General features: G+C 42.9%; 3 protein-coding genes across 9 annotated transcripts in view; all 3 read right to left on the bottom strand.

The window, feature by feature from the left end:
* The window catches only part of LOC116391776 (catenin delta-1), a 17,194-nt gene extending 8,526 nt beyond the window's left edge, over positions 1-8,668 (bottom strand). For 5 of the 7 annotated variants that reach the window (XR_004213280.1, XM_031862673.1, XM_031862670.1 and 2 more), the window contains exons 1-3: positions 8,329-8,668; positions 3,430-3,553; positions 2,122-2,285 (exon numbers count right to left, since the gene is read on the bottom strand). Coding sequence is in view for 4 of the 7 variants with exons in the window: in XM_031862673.1 (XP_031718533.1) it covers positions 2,122-2,280 (159 nt within the window). In the remaining 3 variants the exon portion in view is untranslated. The remainder of the gene's footprint in view (positions 1-2,121; positions 2,286-3,429; positions 3,554-8,328) is intronic. The other 2 variants (XM_031862675.1, XM_031862676.1) reach the window with 2 other exon arrangements.
* A 658-nt stretch (positions 8,669-9,326) lies between these two features.
* Positions 9,327-13,210, bottom strand: LOC116391808 (zinc finger and SCAN domain-containing protein 2-like). Its single transcript, XM_031862737.1, has 4 exons — positions 12,800-13,210; positions 11,807-11,907; positions 11,649-11,724; positions 9,327-11,374 (listed from the first exon to the last, which is right to left on the bottom strand). The coding sequence occupies exons 1-4, from the start codon at positions 13,092-13,094 to the stop codon at positions 10,605-10,607; spliced, it is 1,242 nt and encodes a 413-aa protein (XP_031718597.1). The 5' UTR covers positions 13,095-13,210; the 3' UTR covers positions 9,327-10,604.
* Positions 13,211-13,611: 401 nt separating this feature from the next.
* smtnl1 (smoothelin-like 1) lies at positions 13,612-17,668 on the bottom strand. The gene is made up of 5 exons (XM_031862736.1): positions 17,447-17,668; positions 15,444-16,117; positions 15,236-15,350; positions 14,959-15,110; positions 13,612-14,411 (listed from the first exon to the last, which is right to left on the bottom strand). The coding sequence occupies exons 1-5, from the start codon at positions 17,525-17,527 to the stop codon at positions 14,072-14,074; spliced, it is 1,362 nt and encodes a 453-aa protein (XP_031718596.1). The 5' UTR covers positions 17,528-17,668; the 3' UTR covers positions 13,612-14,071.
* Positions 17,669-18,487: the final 819 nt, after the last annotated feature.

Genomic DNA, 18,487 nt, shown 5'->3' with positions numbered 1-18,487 from the left:
CAGACACACACACACACACACACACACACACACACACACACACACACACACACACACACACACACACACACACACACACACACACACACACACACACACATATTGTACACATAATGAATATAATACAGTTTGGCTGAAACAACAAGTAAAAGTGAGGTTGAAGGCCTGATACCCAGTAGCCGGGGCCGTCTACATTCTTCAAACCTCCCGGATGATATTACTCCTGCATAAGCACATTTGCTGCTGACAAACTGTCCCTGCATGTTTATGGTCTGTGAATCACTGCCAGACATGAGGGAGGACATTTTGGAGCGCAGCCACTCATCCTCACACCCCACTTCCTCCTGCTGTATTCCGTTACATAACCAATGACTGTCACACTGTATAACATTTTCTAGCTAACCCCGAGTAACACTCATGCAACATTAACTGCCTCAGTTATCAGCAATAGCCTCGAGCTGAATCACACAGGAATTCTGCATAATTGGGATACTCCGGAAGTCTTTCCCAGCAACGCCTGCTCCTCACATCTTACTATCAGTTTCAGTATTTCTTTGGCACGAACAACGGTTGGTGAATTTGTGTCGAATTGTGACAATAAGAGGCTCACGATCCGGTGCACGCAGCCTCATGCAGAATACACTGCATGTAGATTGATGCACGTAGTGCATAACCAAAGTATGAACCGAACCCTGACTTCTGTGTACCGTTATGCCCAATACAAAACGCTGTGAAGCTTATCAAACAGTAGTATGTCATACTGCACTTTAGATTATGTCCATGGGGAGGCAGAGCTGCTATTGGAAAGGAATGGGAAGTGGACTTTTACAACAAGTAGGGCTCACTTCCTCTACAACTGGTTCTTCCTATAATGTCATCTTATTTACCAACAACTCAGTCATGGTCTCAGATAAAAGCGCAGACTGTGAGGCGGACAAAGCGCGAGTATCTTCATCAGCAGTCATATCTTTTTAAACATGCATAGTTAGCACAAGGCCAAAAACACAGATGATTGATTTCTTAGCGTTCGTCCTCCAGCTGCCACATACCAATCACGGCCAAGGATTCAAAGAGACAAAACATAAGATAGCCAATGTCAGTAGGCCCTTAATGAAAGGAAAAGATTTCAAACTATTCTACTCAGTCAGCGTACAACGCCAAGGGCTGGAGATTGTGCTTTAATGTCAACCCATGAATACAACACTGATAATGGGTTTGCTTTAACTGATCTCCAAAGCCTATCGGCACCTAATGGAAGCTGACTGGTCTCTGTTTGTCAAGTCTTTTGGTGGAGACAACAGAACAGGACAAGAAGGCAACAATAAAGCCCCATCGAGGAAATAACTCCAAACAAAAAAAAGCAGAGTAAGAGCCTTTAAACTCAATACAGGAAAGCTGGTCTTCAACTACAAAACAGATTTATATAATGATATAATGAACTCAATTGAGAAACTGGATACAATAATGAAATGTCTGGTTTTAGTTCTCCTTGCAGATCAAAGCAAATGGGCTTTAAGGCAGATATAATGCAGCAGAAACATAACACATAGCAGTGATATCTTAAAAACAATTTCATAAAGGAGCTTGCAATATCATGGATGGTCAACACACAAAAAGATGAAAGCACTTGATACAGGATTTAAATGAAAATAAAGACAACATTTTTTGATGAAGGACTGTGAGACACATGCATGACGGATGCAGGACAGATGACTGCCCTTGATAACACGAGTCAGGACATGCTGGAACAGAGAGGCGGATGACTGAGATTCCACAGCGGGGGCCACTGAAAGGGGTGTATGTTTGTGTCAAGAGTATCCGGTGAGCGACAGTGAAGGCATGCAGAAAATGTTTGATGATCATCTCAGCCATGTTGAAATAGTGGAACTATGTGCAGGAAAGCACTGTGTTGGCGGACGATGGCTGAACGACTTCAGCGACACAAGCAAACACACACCGACTGGCCGAGCGTGGCGGAGAGGAAGCAGGCGGCGGAAGGGATGAATGATGGCGGGAGAAAACTTTCAGGATTGGATGAAAGAAAAATGGTGATCCATGGATTGGATGTTAATTGAAAGATGGGGGGGACTCTGGACTGGGATGTTTATTGGGGAGTGTTACCTGTGTGTGAGGGAGGAGGTGACCCAGGGCAGAGGGGCTGGTGGCAGGGAGGCCGACTCTCCTCCTCTCCTCCTCCAGTGCCCTGGTCAGCTGTTCAAACTGCACCTCCTGCTCCCTGACAGACTCCAGCAGAGCGGCTGCGCTCTCACGCTGCTCCATACACACTACACGGCCCCAAGGGGAGAGAGGGGGGGCGTTACAAACATCCACACACACACACCCATACAGCCTCACACACACAGATTTTTTGGGGCTGATATTAAGTGGGAGGAGTTATTTCACCACATCTGCTTTGTTTGGTGATTACTGTCGAGACGCCTTCTTGGAATCGGCACTGTGCGGATTGCACAATACTTCCCTTTGAACTCAATAATGAATATACAGCAGTCACAACTGTAAAGACATCGTTTCTGGCTCAATCTCAGACACAAAACATCCCCAATTACACTGGGCTCTTGTGTCCGATGTGTACTCCTTTGAAATCCTGGCATAGTGTCATGACTCATTTCGTTCAGGTTTTTATACCCCATATCGCCGACTTGCTCAAACGTCAAGTGTCAGCATTGTATCACAAAAAGAGTGTGGTTTGCATCACTCAACTGTAAGTGCAACAGTGAAACCATCCCAGGGTGGCATCATGCGAGAGGAAAATACAGCAGAATAATAAACCAAAGACGAATTTATGACACGTGATTCTGTCAATTTTGGGTCGGTAAAAACGCTGCCGTAGGAGGCGGTGATGATGGAGGCAGCGGAGTCTTTAAAACCCTGGTTATTGCATTGATCATTAATATTGCAACATATTGATCATCATTATATGGAGATAGCTTTAGCGTTACATTGGTCAATATCACCATCCCATGCATGCAGATCAATAAAGTTAGGAGTCCTCTGGGCTTTTCACCTTCTCAGACTCCACAACAGGAAATACTTTCTTAAACACAAACGGCGGACCAAAAGAGGTTTTTGGAATCCAAGAATACTTTTAAGAAAATGTCCTTTAAGAAAATGTGGGGTGCCTCGCTGGCATATGTTTATTTCATGGACATACAATTAATGTAGCGTTCAAAGTCGTGGGGGAAATGTAGGTGGATTTTCCATACTTCATGAATTTAAAATTAAAAACACCAATTTATGGTGATACACATATCTACAGAGGATGAGGCCCGTTTCACATGAAGAGAAGAATCCGTTATATTTTGTGGAGAAAGCTTAAGATCACAACATCCAATACAAGGCAGCATACCTTACAATTCAAGCACAGACACACTCTCGAAGCTCATTTCAGAGAAAAACAGATATACACACCTTCCCCTGTGGGCGTTGTTTGGTAGTAGATGTCAAAGATCACGCCAAGGTCAGAGGTTGAGCTCTAGTTGCTCATGGGAAGAAGGCCACCGAACCACCGAGCCCAGAAACAGGGAGGAATCGACTGCAGAGAGAGAAGGACAGGGAGGAGAGTAAATAAGGAGAAAGGGGGAGAAATGTTTTGGTGAAGAACGAAGGCACCTCGGTTTGAAAAACAGCAACATGGTGAGAATACCGTACAAGTGTGTCAAAGGGATTGCGTTTGCTCTGTGAGCCGAAAAAGCCCAGCAAGAGACAGAGGCATACAGTAGGTTCAGCCTTTAGACACACCCTGTATTTACTCAACGTAGGCCTGCATACACTGGGAAGTGACTGACCAACCGGCAGCTCTTTCTGGGCCAGACAACATCGACCGTCAACATAAAGAGAAAAGGGGTTTCAGAGACAGTAACATCCTTCAAGAACCATATCTTCTCTTATAAACTCATTATTTTCCTCTCCTTCAGGTTTTTCCTCCAGCCTTTCCTCTCTAATCAGTCTTCATCCAACTCTGGCACAACTCTGTCAGTCCTCTACTCTTGTTCGCTCAACTATACTGGCTTTTTTCCCCTCCCCCCACGTCTCTTTGTTATCTTGGCTGTGCTCTGAGAGAAAGACATTGTTATAGCAGAGCCAAACAAGTGTAGAATCAGATCCTCTTATCTGTTGATAGACCCTCTACTGCAGCAGCCCGGCTCCCCACCAGCCCTGCTTTGAAAGGTGAATAAACACAGGCATTGTCACCCACACACACACCTGCAAGACCGGTTGGACAAGGCAGGGGGGGGGGGGGGGGGGGGGGGCAACCAAATTGAAGTTTCTCAATGCCTGCCTGTCTGCCTGCCTGCCTGCCTGTCTGTCCTACCAACATGCACAGACACACTCCTCTGACGATCTGGAGGGAAATTCCAGAGAGATTTGGGCAACAAACAGGGACCTGCATTTACATTTCAGGCAGCAGGTGTTTGTGTGGACGACAGGTAGAAACTTAACAAGCATTGGTGTAATGAGATCAAGTGGAGAGGTGGTGATGAATGACTCAGTTTCACCTGTATTAGATTGTGCAAACAAGAAAAAGAAAGGACAGACGTGGTGAAATCAGTTTGAGCGACAGACTATTACGACACCCTTTAACTGTTTAAATGAAGCCTGGGGAGGCCGAATCTGTTCCAGTACGTCTGTTAAATGAATGACTAACGCACAGTCCCACGCACGTATACCATTTGTTGCATGAAAGAAACCCAGCTTGGGGTGTTCCCAGTGTGGGAAAAAAGGGAGGAAAGTGGGATGGCCTGATGAGAAAACGAGGAGTGGCTGAAATCTATTTCACAAGACAAAGGAATTACTCGGAACCAAAACCAGGATTTGTATTCACAGAAAAAAGCCGACTGACGGGATAAAATGACGTCACATACACACTCACACTATCCTTTGCATAGTGGCTGAGAAGACCCGGAGCTATAACCTCCCACCTGAACATATCACACACTGCTGTCCTGTACCACACATGCCTATATATGGTCATAGCCAGGACAGGGCTGATATTATCCACGAGACAGACAGGGACGAACAGAGTAAGAGCTGCCAACAAATAAAGCAAGGCGAAAGACGGGCAGTGAAATACGCAACAAGGAGAGTGTCATGTGGAGCAAACGAGGGGGTAGAGATAAGGAAAGGAATGCTAAATAAAAGATAATGTTGCATTCCTAGTATTGTCTCCTGCCAATTCAGCACAGCGGCCCACCCACTATAAAGCGACCGTAACAGGACACTGGCAAATGATCCTTTCGAGGTTTGTGTTTACCATACTGTCGCATAATTATAAGGCAGTTCACTGGCGGCAAATACCCAAAACACAGAAGGACCAACTATTTATTTTAATGTCTTCTGTAAACACTGCCTTGCTCATCTAATCTCAAGACGGAGCGAATAAACATGTTTAACCATGCTAACCGCTATCGTATTTCACTAATGAGTGCAACTGTCATTCACGCTAGATATATTATAAACTGCGATTGATATTTCTTGGCATGTGTACTTGCGAATGTAATTCTAAGTGTGTGTGTTTTAACTGCAGTCAAAGGAGGGAATTTGCAGCTGTCAGTCTGGGAGCTTGGTGTAACAATAAGTAGTTTGTGCAATGGCGGGCCAGGAGGATATTATTGGACACATTTGAGTGAGCGTACATCTGCGTTTGTATGCGTCTGGAGGGGGCCCAGTTAACGGCGCTCTTTACCCTCTCCTGACTTCTGTTCTCCACCCGTATTCCCCTTTCACAGCTGTTAGTTTTGGCCTTGAAAGTCACCGGTGAGTTTCGCTGAACAATGAAAACAATCACTGCTCTCCCATTGCCACTCCCCTCTCCCCTCTAACCCACTTCCTGAGAAACAGGATGTTATGAATTCGACATCAGAGATGAGTAGAGGGACGCGGCGGTTACTTAAGCTCACCAAAAAACATTTTCCTCAACAGAGCCGCTTGTACACAAAACCACAGGAGCCTATAGGATATACACTCCAATAAACAACCTACTGAGGGTTGGAGGAAGTCTTTGAGGTGAAAACCCCCCACGGTCGATATGTCGATCACATGACCACAAACCACTTCCCATTTTGCTAATATTGTTCTCCAACTACTGTTTTCTGTTCTGCTTTCAGAAGCAATCTTTGTAAACCCGCATGGCCGAATAGCTTTCTTTTAGTAAGTTATTCAGTTTGTTCACAGTTTAACTGCTGAATCCTCATTCTTCTATTTTGATAACTGGTTAATCATACAACAAATTTTTCTAAGCACATATAGGGAATATTCACTGGTTTCAATGTCTCAAATGTTATTATTTCTTGTTTTTCTTACTCCTCTACCATATTCATTATCTTTAGAAAATCAGTGAAAAAATAGATCATAAACTATGAATGGCATGAACCATTTTAGTCATACATGCTGATCCTTCATTCACTATAAATGTACATTTAGACATGTAAAAGCAGCGAAAGCAATATGTTTTTAAAAGCTTTAAAAAAGGGTGAGGAAACAAATGTGCACAAAGAAAGACTTCCGTTCTGCTGTGCCAAACATGACGCCAACAAATGGTCAAGATGTCAGTCAGTGCCTTGAGGTCAACAACATGCACACAGCCCTCAAACATCTGATCGAGCCCTGACATACCACAAGTCGCATAACGCCATCTGATTCTGCAGCCATCAGTCAGCATGACTCAACCCCGTCAGAAGACATCTGTGATCATGTGCACATGTAGCCAACAGTGCAGCCTTTGTCCACTTAATGAAACTCTGGTTAATGAAATAAGCGCCTACACCTGCCATCAGCAGCCAAAACTACCACTGAAACAACACATTCACAGTCAAAAAAAAAAAGCACATCTGTTCTTGCGTCTCAGGGTAACAGACACTGCAGTTATAGCTGATAAGTTATTGTGACGTCACGTGCGTTGGTTTAAACCGAGCGTGGCTTGTAATGGGATTGAAGCTTTAGCCCGCTAATCCACTTACCTCCCAACACATACACACATGATGTTAAGGTGCACGCACACACGTAGACACACACGTAGAGACACACACACACGTACACACACACACACACACACACACACACACACACACACAAGTTAGGCCCTTTGTGGATTAACCTGCACACCTCAAGAGAGCAGACACGCTTGCAGTTGGGAGCATGTATCAACAATCAAACAGTGACTTTAAAGTAGTGAGGAAAGACTCAGGGTGTTCACAGGCACAGCTCAGCTGGTGTTATTAGTGGTGGCTCCTGCAGCACATTAAACCACCTACATCCCAGACCCACTGGTACCTACATAGATACTGTGTACACATAATCCAGGACAGTCCTAAAGGCCCCTGGGAAATCACTTGCGCGCATGCATACATACAGCCAACGTTTACGAGGGAAAAGCAAGTTTATTTGTTCTCACACTCAAGTCGACAGTTAAGTTGTCCCCACCCTGGCATTCTCCTACCACAACAAGTTCACACAGGACCCACCCAACAGGTTCACAAGTGGACAAACTCAACTTCCCAGCCCGTGTGACAGACTACAACTGGAGGACCACCACCCTTTTTAGACTCAAATACACAAAACAGGCTCAACATGTAAATATGTTGTCAAACTAGTTGCGAGGTTTACAGTTACCTTAAACCACACCACCGGTAACAGTCGAGGTGTGGACATCTCCCTATCTGCAGCTAACATCTCCCTGATCCAGCAAACCCCCCCCAGCCTGTCGTCAACTGACTTGCTAACGTAGCATAGCAATCTATGGCAGCTAAAACACAGAGGCAGTGACAACACGACGTGGGTATAAAATGACTCTCGCGAACAAAGAGCAGTGGAGCATTGAGTAACTGTGTGCTTGTGCTAACGCTACTGTCCACTTAAATGACAATGTTTGAGATCAAATCAGCCCAGTTGCCCAGAATGTTCGCTCAGCACCCGCATGACCTGGTTTGTCTGTCTCGCTACGTTAGCATCACAATAACCTACATAACCGACCGAGAGCCAAGCTGGCGCTAGCATAGCAAACACAGATTAGCCGCAAGTTAGCGTGTGTTTGGCTAAGCGGCGTTGTAAAAGATAATTTAGACGTTATTATCGGGTAAAACCGTCGGTGTCACGAGCTCTTTTGAATAAGATATACCAGTGTGCACGGTGAGCAACGGAACCGCGGGGTCGCGGTGTGAACTTTTAACGTTCGCATTGTTAGCTAACGTTAGCCCATATCGATGATGTGACCACTCCTTGCCAACGCTGCAGTGCACCCAGTATCTGTGGGGGAAAAAACCACGGCCGCTGCTTTATCCACCCTCTGGTGACATTTATGAATGAACTTACCTTGCTCGTTGAACGCCTGTCCCGACCCCTTCCAGACTATTCCGTTTATTTGGTGTTTTCTCCCCTCTTTTTCCCCTCCTTCCCTGGGTTCTGGGTCAAGCTCGTTAAAGACGAAGCGACATCACCGAGTTTTCTATCAAAGGGGGGCGGGATCAACAAGCAGGCCTTACCGTAAAGACGGCGCACTCAGAATTCCTTTTCTCATACAGGTGTTTGTCACAAGTTTCTAGACAGGCATGCAGTAGCTGGACTCGGAACAAGGATAACACGCACAGACTGACAGGGGCAAGCCTACGATTTTAAAAAGAGGAGAAGGGGGATTTAAATTCTGCTGCAGTAGGAGAATAAATAGGCGTCCTCCCACAGCCTCCTCTCTCCTCCCATTCATTTCCGTATGTCGCCCCCCTCTCCCTCAAATATACACACACTGATGTCATTTCATTGATTGCCCAAGAACAATGGCCTGAGAGGAAGCTGCATTTCTTGTGGAAGTACAACAGCATTCCACACCAACATGATAAAACTATTGGCACATAAAACCCCTACCAGTGACCATCACATCCTCCGCATGTGCCCGATCAGTAAATAGATTGATGGAAAACCTCCTCTGCAATCACTTGACTCAAATGAATCATGCTTGACAGCCACACTATTTGGGGATCTCTGCACAACTGTAACTCCAACTTAAGCATCAACATCATGTTTTCTCTTTATATTACAGTAATTATTGCACTTTTAGTACTATGTATTAGTGTTTGATAAAAGCCCATCTTTTTTATTTTTAATCTTTGAGTGAAACCAAAGCCAAACAAGTAGGATGTCGATAAACCTCACTCTAGTGTGGGCAGGGTGGAAAGAGGAACAATGCAAGGAATTTCCCCCAGTTTCCTTATGAGTCCCCCCACAGCGCGACAGTATGAGTAAACCTGAGTCACAATAATCACTGGGAACACAAACAATGCTGCGCCCTAGGGGTGCAAAATAATAGGTGACTCGTCAGACATTGAAAGCTGTTTTAAAAAAATCTATATTTATTAACAATTGCATATCCAGGATACAAATCCACAGACAACATACACACTAAAATGATTATTGCAATCATTCTGAAACTATATGAGAAGTACAAAAAGAGTATAAGAGAGCTGCAACAGAGACAACAGTGGAGGTAGTTTGCTTTTTAAATGAAACACACACTTACACATATCAATGAAATAAAACGTGTCTCCTTAAAAGGCAGCTTACTATACAGTAAGCAAACATTTTAATTTCCTAATAAGTTATAATGTTCAGATTGATAAATCAGTCAGACATTTAGTCAGTGTCTGGGATTTGTTGTCAACTCTGTCATGTGAGAAACTTTCAAAACAGTTTAAAACACTCAACATTAGCATTCTTGTAACATTTGTACCAAATTATACCAAAGGTTGGCAATCAGTAGAAATGTATTAACCATATCACAACTGATTTTGCCAGACAGGTTATAAAATGATATCCCTTTAATATCTGCATTAGGCCAATGTGGGCACATCAATGAAGGGTATAAATCACAATATATATCAAAATTGTGAAAACACACTTTAGATTTTATCCATAACACCTATCAATAACTGTCCGTTTTTTTGTATTTCAGTGTCATTGTTGATAATTCTATCAATTTAAGTGTTCAAATCTGCATGTGTTGCACGCTTAGCGTTCACATGGTTGTGCACATGGTTTCCTCCTGCAACCATGGGAAAGATTCTCATGTGTTGTCAGATAACTCAGGATAGCAACTGTGAATGTTTCTAATAATGACTGTAATTCACACAATGCATGTTTACTTATCTAGCATTGAGCTACAGTTGTATCACATGCAGAGCTGGTCATGTTTTTGAGTATGTATTTAATTCAAATTAAATTAAGATGCTGTATATGTTCCTTGAATGATGAATAAGGCATTCGTTTTTCTGCTTTTAAAGACAGTTTAAAAAAGGAAGGATGAAGGCATTTTAGTTCAGCAGGTTGTTTTCCTTGAATTAAAAAATCTGTTCTTATTGAACAGATATCAGGCTTGTTTGTGTCCTTATGTTGAAATGCAACACTCCATTGATATTGGGTCAAATGTACTTGTCAAGCACATTTGACCCACGGCAGGTTCTTGATAACTACACAAACACACATGAAACACATAGCACCCAAATACACACTGTTTGGCACACAAAGTGTCAGTAAAAGTAACATGCTGAAAAATGTTAAATTCCATGTTAATTTGTTTATATCTTTGCATACTTTCATGGTCAGAGCACCCCGTTTGTATTGTGTGTGATCATGTGCCTGCGCAGATTGCTGGGGTTGTTGAAGCTGGCGATGCACTGATTGCAGGTGTACGGCTTCTCTCCGGAGTGAGTCCGCAGGTGGATCTTCAGGCTGCCGTTCTGCGTGAAGCGTTTCCCGCACTGCGCACAAGCGTACGGCTTCTCCCCGGTGTGAATGCGCATGTGGATGCTCAGCGTGGTCTTGTTGACGAACGACTTGCCGCAAAAGGTGCAAAGAACGGGCGACTCCCCGGTGTGACTCGCCCGGTGCACGATCAGGTCTTCGCGGCTTAAGAAGCGCTCGCCACAGAAGCTGCAGTCCAGGGATTTGCTGACGCCGTGAGGGAAGATGTTCTGCTGCTGGGCGAACTGGCTGACATGACTGGGGTGCCCCACTTGACCGTCAGCTCCTACTATCTGTGTTTTCGTTGAAGCCATTTGGGTGGAATGATTCCGCTCCAGTTGGCTGTTTCTGTTATCCGGCATCCCTCTCGTTGGGGCTCTGTCGTCGGCACCAGTTGTGAAATTCAGGAGGCTGTCGTGGCTGACGTTGTGGTCCGGAGACAGAGAGGTAAAAGCCTGGAGTTCAGAGGCAGTAAAGAGGGAGTCGCTCTCCTCCTGCAGAGGCCCTTCCCCTCGTCCGTGAACACTCACGATTCTCAGCTCCTCATTATCACCCGTCAGGCAGGACTCATTCGGAGTCCCTGTAGAAACGCCAGCCTGCGTGCTGTGGTTTCCGAAGTCGTCCTGACCTAAAAAGACAAACCACAAAATGATTTTTTGAATCAGTTGGTTTATGAAACTTTTAGACTGGGGCTTGTATACAAGGACATCATTTGTATCAAGAAGCTTTAAGTAGCTTCAGCAAAGTCTACGTTGTAGTACTGACTGAAAATAATGTTATGTTAACAAATCTCCTAAAAAGGCAAAACTAACAATGGAATACTACAATTAACAATACTAACTACGCATTGTTAGTGTAGACACTACATGCGAGTGATACTCCTGCGTCTGTTGACTACTCACCTCCAACTAGTCCACATCCTCCCACGTCGTCTTCATCTTTGATCAGGATGATATCTGGGCTCTCCACATCTGCACACTAACAAATAAGAATATTTACGCATGAGCAAAAAAAAAAAAAAAAACTTTTAGTTACTGAAAGTACTTGCAATGTATTTTACCTCCACTTGAGTTTCAGAGGAGGAAATCTTTTTCTCCAATTGTAGAGAGATAGAAGCAGCTTCCACAACAGGCTTTGGAGCCAATGGTGGCTTAATGACAACTAGAGGGAATAAAATACATCAAGAAGCTGAGTACAAACATCGATCTCCTAAACATGCTGCACATACTAGCTGTGAATTCACCAATTTACAGAGTAAGAGCTTTATAATTGGTCACACGGTGAAGCTATTGATAAGATATTTCAATATGTGGAGCACTTCCCCACTGGGCCCCTGTGTAACAAGTATTGCTTCTTTATTTAGCATGTATATTATTTGAGATTTTGATGATTTAATGCCAACTCCAATACATCCCCATTCAAATGAAACTTTTTTTTCATTAGTTATAAGTTAACATATCAAAAAGCAACAAATGTACAGTCTCCAAAATATGATGAACAAGTTAAAAGTAGAAGCATGTTTATTAAAATAGTGAAACATCACAGTTTCCTAGAGTTTAAGGTGACATCATTATAGTCATAATAACAATTATCATGGATCATTTGTCCAGCATTTTAACTTGCAATATATTAAGTTAGAGGTAGATATAATCGTGCCGGTCACAACTGAGTCAGTGATGTATCTAAAGAAGATAAACGAGTTTTAATCAAAATGTGCATTCACTTTATACACTCTAGCCAAAATACAATCAACATTAGATATTTCTATATTTAGCCATAATAATGAACTTAAATTAAACTAACGTTCGTCATAAATTAAACATGTTTTTAAAGTGAATCAGTTAATTAATGGACCACCTTCCGGGGTACACGAGAGCAAAGAACCATGTTGTTGTGTGTGTCACGTGATGAAAAACAGCCGTTCATTGACGTTTGCTTTTAGAACGAGAACCCTAACAGCAACTGTTACAGCTCGTTTTAATTAGAATAAAACTAAATTGGTTGAAACTTTGCATTTGACGAAATACTCGTTTGAAGTAAAAGTACTCGTTACCGTGTGTTTTAGCCCGTGGTTTGGGGATATTCCCTCTGATCGGGGAGAAGCGGCTCACCGGCCGGTTGTTCCTGGTCTGCAGCCGGAGGGAGAAGAGCTCGCTCCTCATCACCTTCATCCGCATCCTCAAAGCTTCGTTCTCCCTCACGCTCTGCGTTAGATGCAGGCGGAGAGACGACGAGCCCTCAGAGAACAGCTGACTGATCTCCACCACCGCCGCCTTCACCAGCACGTCCATTATGGACAAAAGCTGAGACTCCAGATTCTGACTGCCCGGCGGCATGTCTGTGGACATGTTTCACTTTGCTGCCGCCGAGACTTACGTAGGGGGGAGAAAAAGAGCTCCACGCAGTCGTTGGGTTAGCAAACAAAAGGGTCAACACAATGGCTTTTCCGGTTGCGTGAGGCTGGTTACCGTAACCCATAGAAAGCAGGGGCAGTTTCAGTTCCTGTGTTTAGTTCATGTTTTTCTTGGTTATTCTGGAGCCTATCTGCTCAGAATTGTTTATGTATTGATTTATAATGAAACCTCAACAGTTAACCTGGGCTCTGATATTAACGAGCAATACAAAATAATTATTTAAGACACAATCAATGATATCTTAATGGTCTAATTGAGAGATGATAGAGTGAAACTACATGGAAAAAAAGGCTTGTTTTTTGACTCATGTGTAAATCTTTGTTTTATTAGAAACTATTATAGCTGGTAATCCACTGCTATTCATTTTAATGTTGGGGAAACCCTGCTATTTGTAGACCTCAGATCCTCCCTTGAACAACATACAACAACAATAGCGTCATCACTGATAAAGAACAAAAACATTATGCTATAGTTATTGGCTCAAAATCACAATGGATTCTTATCCACTGTATTGCTTTTGTATAAAGTAATACAATTTGTGTACTACAAACTGGCAAAATTGTGAAAATTTGATCATCCATTATACTTGTTGTCATTCATTCCCATTCATATTGGCTGAGCATCACATCAACACAAATATTTTCTGCCCAAACAACTTTCTAATTCACAAGTTCATCATTTTATTATTTTTTAGACTAAACATTTATTATCTCAAAACAAACATGCAAAAAATCATCAACACACAGCATAATACACTTTCAAAAATATAGCTAATTAAAGTCACATTGCCAGTAGTCAATCCAACACCAAACTAAGACTTACTCATTGAAGTACCACAACCATCAACCATCCTCTTGGTCTTTTCAGTCTTTCTGTTTGCAGTCAGTCTGTTTTTGAGGACTCTGTCTTGATTAACACTCCTCCCTCTCACAGCTGTTTGATGCATTTTCTTCCTTGCCAGTACCCTCTGTCTCTGTAATATCTCCCTGTTGCTCCTCTTGGCTCTCCATCGCCCCGTGCTCAGCAGACTCGCCCCTCTCCGGTGACACCTCTCCCTTCTCTTTCTCCTCTCCCCCATCGCCAGATTTGTTGTCTTTCTCCTCCTTTTCTTTGTCCTTCCTCTCTTTCTCTATTTTAGAGAGGCTGTGGCAGAGGGACTGGACATATGTGAATACACACATGGGGTCCGGGTGTTTACCCATCATGATCATGTCCTCCACTTCCAGCAGAGGGCAGCAGTCGGCCAGGGACCTGAGTGAGGTGACCGGGGAGGACAGAGAGGAAAGGAAAGGAAAGGAGAGAACTGAGGTGAGACAAAACAGTGACATACAGAAAAGTAACTACAGAGAGAAAGAGAGTCCTGATCTTTGCACTGATTTGGGTGTGGTCATTTTAAATTGGGGCAATGAGGCAACATACATGCACTAACAGATTGTTTTGGCCACTTGTAAGCAGCAGAAACAAGTTATGAAGAGAACATTGACTTATCGTCAAGTTGAAATGGCGAACATGTTATCATACCTATATATATTCCAGGAGTTATGAGCAACATTATCATTCATTTGGACTCATGTTTCTGTCCTGATGAGTGTAAACATTGTTAGAACAACAACTGCTTCTCTGTAATTGTTGTGCATACTGGATGACAAAGAACTACTTGAAATGCCATCTGTCTTATTGTATTGTTATTGTGTTAATGTTTCATGCTGCCTTGATGCAAAACAAATGTATTCTTGTGGGATGATAATGATCTGAACTGAGAAAAGAAATGAAGGGGAGGTAGTTAAATACTCCATACTCTGCAGTTTGGAAGGCCAGAGTGAAGTTTTTCTCCCTCTCCTTTGGACTTAGGGAGCTGTAGTCAAAAGCATCAGGAAAAAAACGATGGATCAGAGCGCAGAACGCCAACCCGTCACACCAGGATGATGAGAAGTTTTCTATGTCGACACCCTAAAAGGTCAAGGGACAGGAAGATAGACAAACCAAGGCTTATTTATGTTATTGTGTAAAATCTCTTGTCCCAAATGGGCGACAAATCTTGAAATTTGGTGATGTAGATTGTGTGTTGAACTCACATCATAGTTGCGAGTCTTGCTGCGACACCACTGAAGCATCTTCTGTTTGATTGAAGCTCCTGTCGCAGCAGCTGTAGATGACCTCTGAACTTTGAAGTTGCGGGGTGTTGGTGTCCTACAAATGACACAATATCGCACATTTTCTACTGAAACCCTAATTTTCATATTTACTGTCACTGAGGTATACTGGTATCGTACAATCACTTACTCTGGTGCACCTTGCTGGAACTTGGCAATGATGTCTTGTTTAGCTGCTGCTCTCATAGAGCGTACAGATTGTCTTGGTCGGGACACAGAAGAAGAGGGAGGACCACTCTTTCTTTTGGGCTTCCCTTGCTTTTCTACCTCCTTAATCTTTGCTTTGTCTTTCGTTTCTATGTCAACTTCCTCAACTTTTTTCTTCTCTGCCTCTTTTGCTGTCTTTTCCTCGATATCTCTTTCTGCTTCTTTCGCCTTTCCCTCTGTTTTACTCTTCTTTTTCTCTTTGTTTTTGTCTGTCATCTCCTCTCCATCTCTCTCAGTCTCGCAACTCTTGACCTCTTCCACCTGCCGACCTTTCTTCTCTTCCTCCCTCTCTCCCTCCCTCTCTCCCTCCCCATCTTTTTCTCCACTTGTCGGTTCAGGATCTTTCACATCAGCGTCAGTGGAGGCTTTGTCTTCTGAATTTCCAGCCTCTTCAGCGTCACCTTCAACATGCTCTGATGGAGGAGTCTGGGGCTTGTCTTTATCTCCAGCACTGGCCTCCCCTTCTCCTACCGGCTCTAGTACTGCATTCTCTTCCCCTTTCTCCCCCACTTTCATTACCCCCAGACCTTCCACTGTCTCCCCTGCTGGAGGCTCCTTCCCTGGGTCTTTACTCTCCTCCAGCTCTGGCTCATCAGTCTGGAGGACAAGCGGCATAAAAGAGAGTTTAGTATAACTTCCATTTCCAATATGATCATTCTCCCTTGGCCAAGGTATTGATCGAATGGCAGACTAAAACATATGTTTATTTATTTTCTTAGGTAGGATAATGTATCTTGATGTATCTGCCAAGAAATATTTTAAACATTTTTCTGATCTGACCTGTTCACTCATCAATGTGTCAAATGCAAATCATTTAAAATCAGCCTGACTGAGCCATGGGGGAAGTAGCTGTAGCTCACAACTACATCAAATATCGTCACCTCACTTCACTCATTAGACATGTTTATTAGTCTGGGAGCTAATGAAGAGTTTTAGTTTGTAAAAACTATAATTATAACTTAAAGGACATACATGAGTGGAAGCCTAACACATTCTGTTGTTTTCTTGCTCCAGTTTCACTGCAGAGACACATTAAGGTCTCTGTTTAAAGGATTTAAAAAAGTACAAAGAAGAGTTTTCAGTTAATCTGGTGACAGACTTTTTGGAATCATTCCTAAGAACATGACTTGTGTTTGAAAAACATTATTTAAGATGTTCTAAAATTAGTGTCCACACTTTCCTCTGGGGATCACACAGGGTCCTCAAACTAGAAAGCTTGATGTAACGTGAGACCTGAAGCTCCACTCTGGGACTTGTTGAGTATGAACACAGCTGAGAGGTTGAACTTTCAGATGGAAAATGTTCCTTTTGTATTTTGTTAAATCACACCCGAACCCTAAAATATGGGTCAACTTCATTCCAAGGAAACATTTTTAAATCCACAACTAATCAATAAACAAAACCCCCTTGACTCTCTACGTTTAAATATAACGTTGTTTCCTATGACATGAGTGCTGTTCATCAAATTGAGGAAGAAAATGTGTGATTAGTCAGTTGAGGGTCATACAATGTTTTTTGAAACTTCAACAAAATCTTTAGGGATTTCATCGAGACAAAATGTGGCATGCAGAATTTTCAGTTTAAAAGATGAATGTAATGATTTTTGAAATGTATAATCTGGTAAAATGTCAGAGCAAGAAGAGTCACCAGGTCAGACCTTGGACCGGTGACTCATCAGAGGGAACAGGAAACTCCACTTTGCATAACTTGTGTGTCTCTGTGTGTTACGCTCTGCAGCCAGGAGTAAGAACAGGTGTAGCACAGCAAATTCAGCCAAAACCACGTCAACTGTCCAAACACAACACCTGCCATGGCCACAAATAAACTCACTGCCTTTTCCTGGTACTGATGGTGACACCGGTTATTGCTAGAAGTGTGAACACTTTAAAGCTGCAACTTAAAAGGAAAATGCAAAAATACACAGACCTGGTTGTTGTTGTTGGTGTCAGTCTGACTAGTGGTCTCTGTAGACCCAGATGTCTCCTGGCTGGGCAATTCCCCATCCATGATGACAATAAATGTCTGTTTGTCCACAGGATCAAAGGTCAAATCAGACTTTCTTTTCAACTAATACCCCAGGACTCTGAAACGATCACTTCTGTCTTCCCTAGAAAGTTCTTATTCAGTCCAAGGTGAATCCTCCTCACAGGAAGCCTGCTCAAAGTCTTCCCACTACTCTACTTTGCTTGCCCTGTTCCTGTCTTACTCTCTCCCCCTCTCTGTCAGCACTGCCCCTGTGTTTGTGATGTATGTGTATGTTGGTTTGTGGATACCCGCCTTCACCCCCTTTCACCAGACACCCCCACCCTCTGCTTTGTGAAGATGCCTATGCCTCTTTATCTGACCTTTTGAGCAACACATGGTCCCAAAATAGAGTCCCAGTGACATAGGCGCAGTCCAACGGGCCAGACAGCTGCATCTGCTGTGGAAACCGTGGCTGTACACACACACATATAATGCACACGTGGGTGCATGCATGCAGTTTATTGCACATGCTCACAGACACACAATCTGCCACTTACATTTCACCGATAATATGTATTGTTGATTTGTATATATACACCAAAGAGTCTTTAAAACTGGATAAACTGGTGCACCATTCGACTAAGCTTTAACATATTTTAATCCCTTTCTCATGCGTTTAATGGGATTTTGAAAATGGCTGACCAATGAAAATGTATTTATTTTTTATAACCAATACAGGCAGAGATGGGCAAAAATACATCAAAATGTATTTTGATACAAAATACAAAATACCCCTCAAATAAATGTATTAAAATAAAATACAAAATACTGGTGCCAGAAAATGTAACAAAATACAATACATGTATTTTGTATTTAAAATATGGGAAATACTTTTTTCTGGATTTTCTGTTTTCTCACAATTTGGTATAGCAGAGCATTCAGGTATGGGCTATATAATGTACACAAAGCTCTGGTGAACCCCACAAAAAGGAAGAACAGTCA

Source organism: Anarrhichthys ocellatus, unplaced genomic scaffold (assembly GCF_004355925.1).
Source record: "Anarrhichthys ocellatus isolate YVR2014 unplaced genomic scaffold, GSC_Weel_1.0 scaffold27, whole genome shotgun sequence".
Taxonomy (NCBI): Eukaryota; Metazoa; Chordata; class Actinopteri; order Perciformes; family Anarhichadidae; genus Anarrhichthys; species Anarrhichthys ocellatus.
Note: the sequence above shows the minus strand (reverse complement) of the source record. Positions and strands in the feature narration are given on the sequence as shown.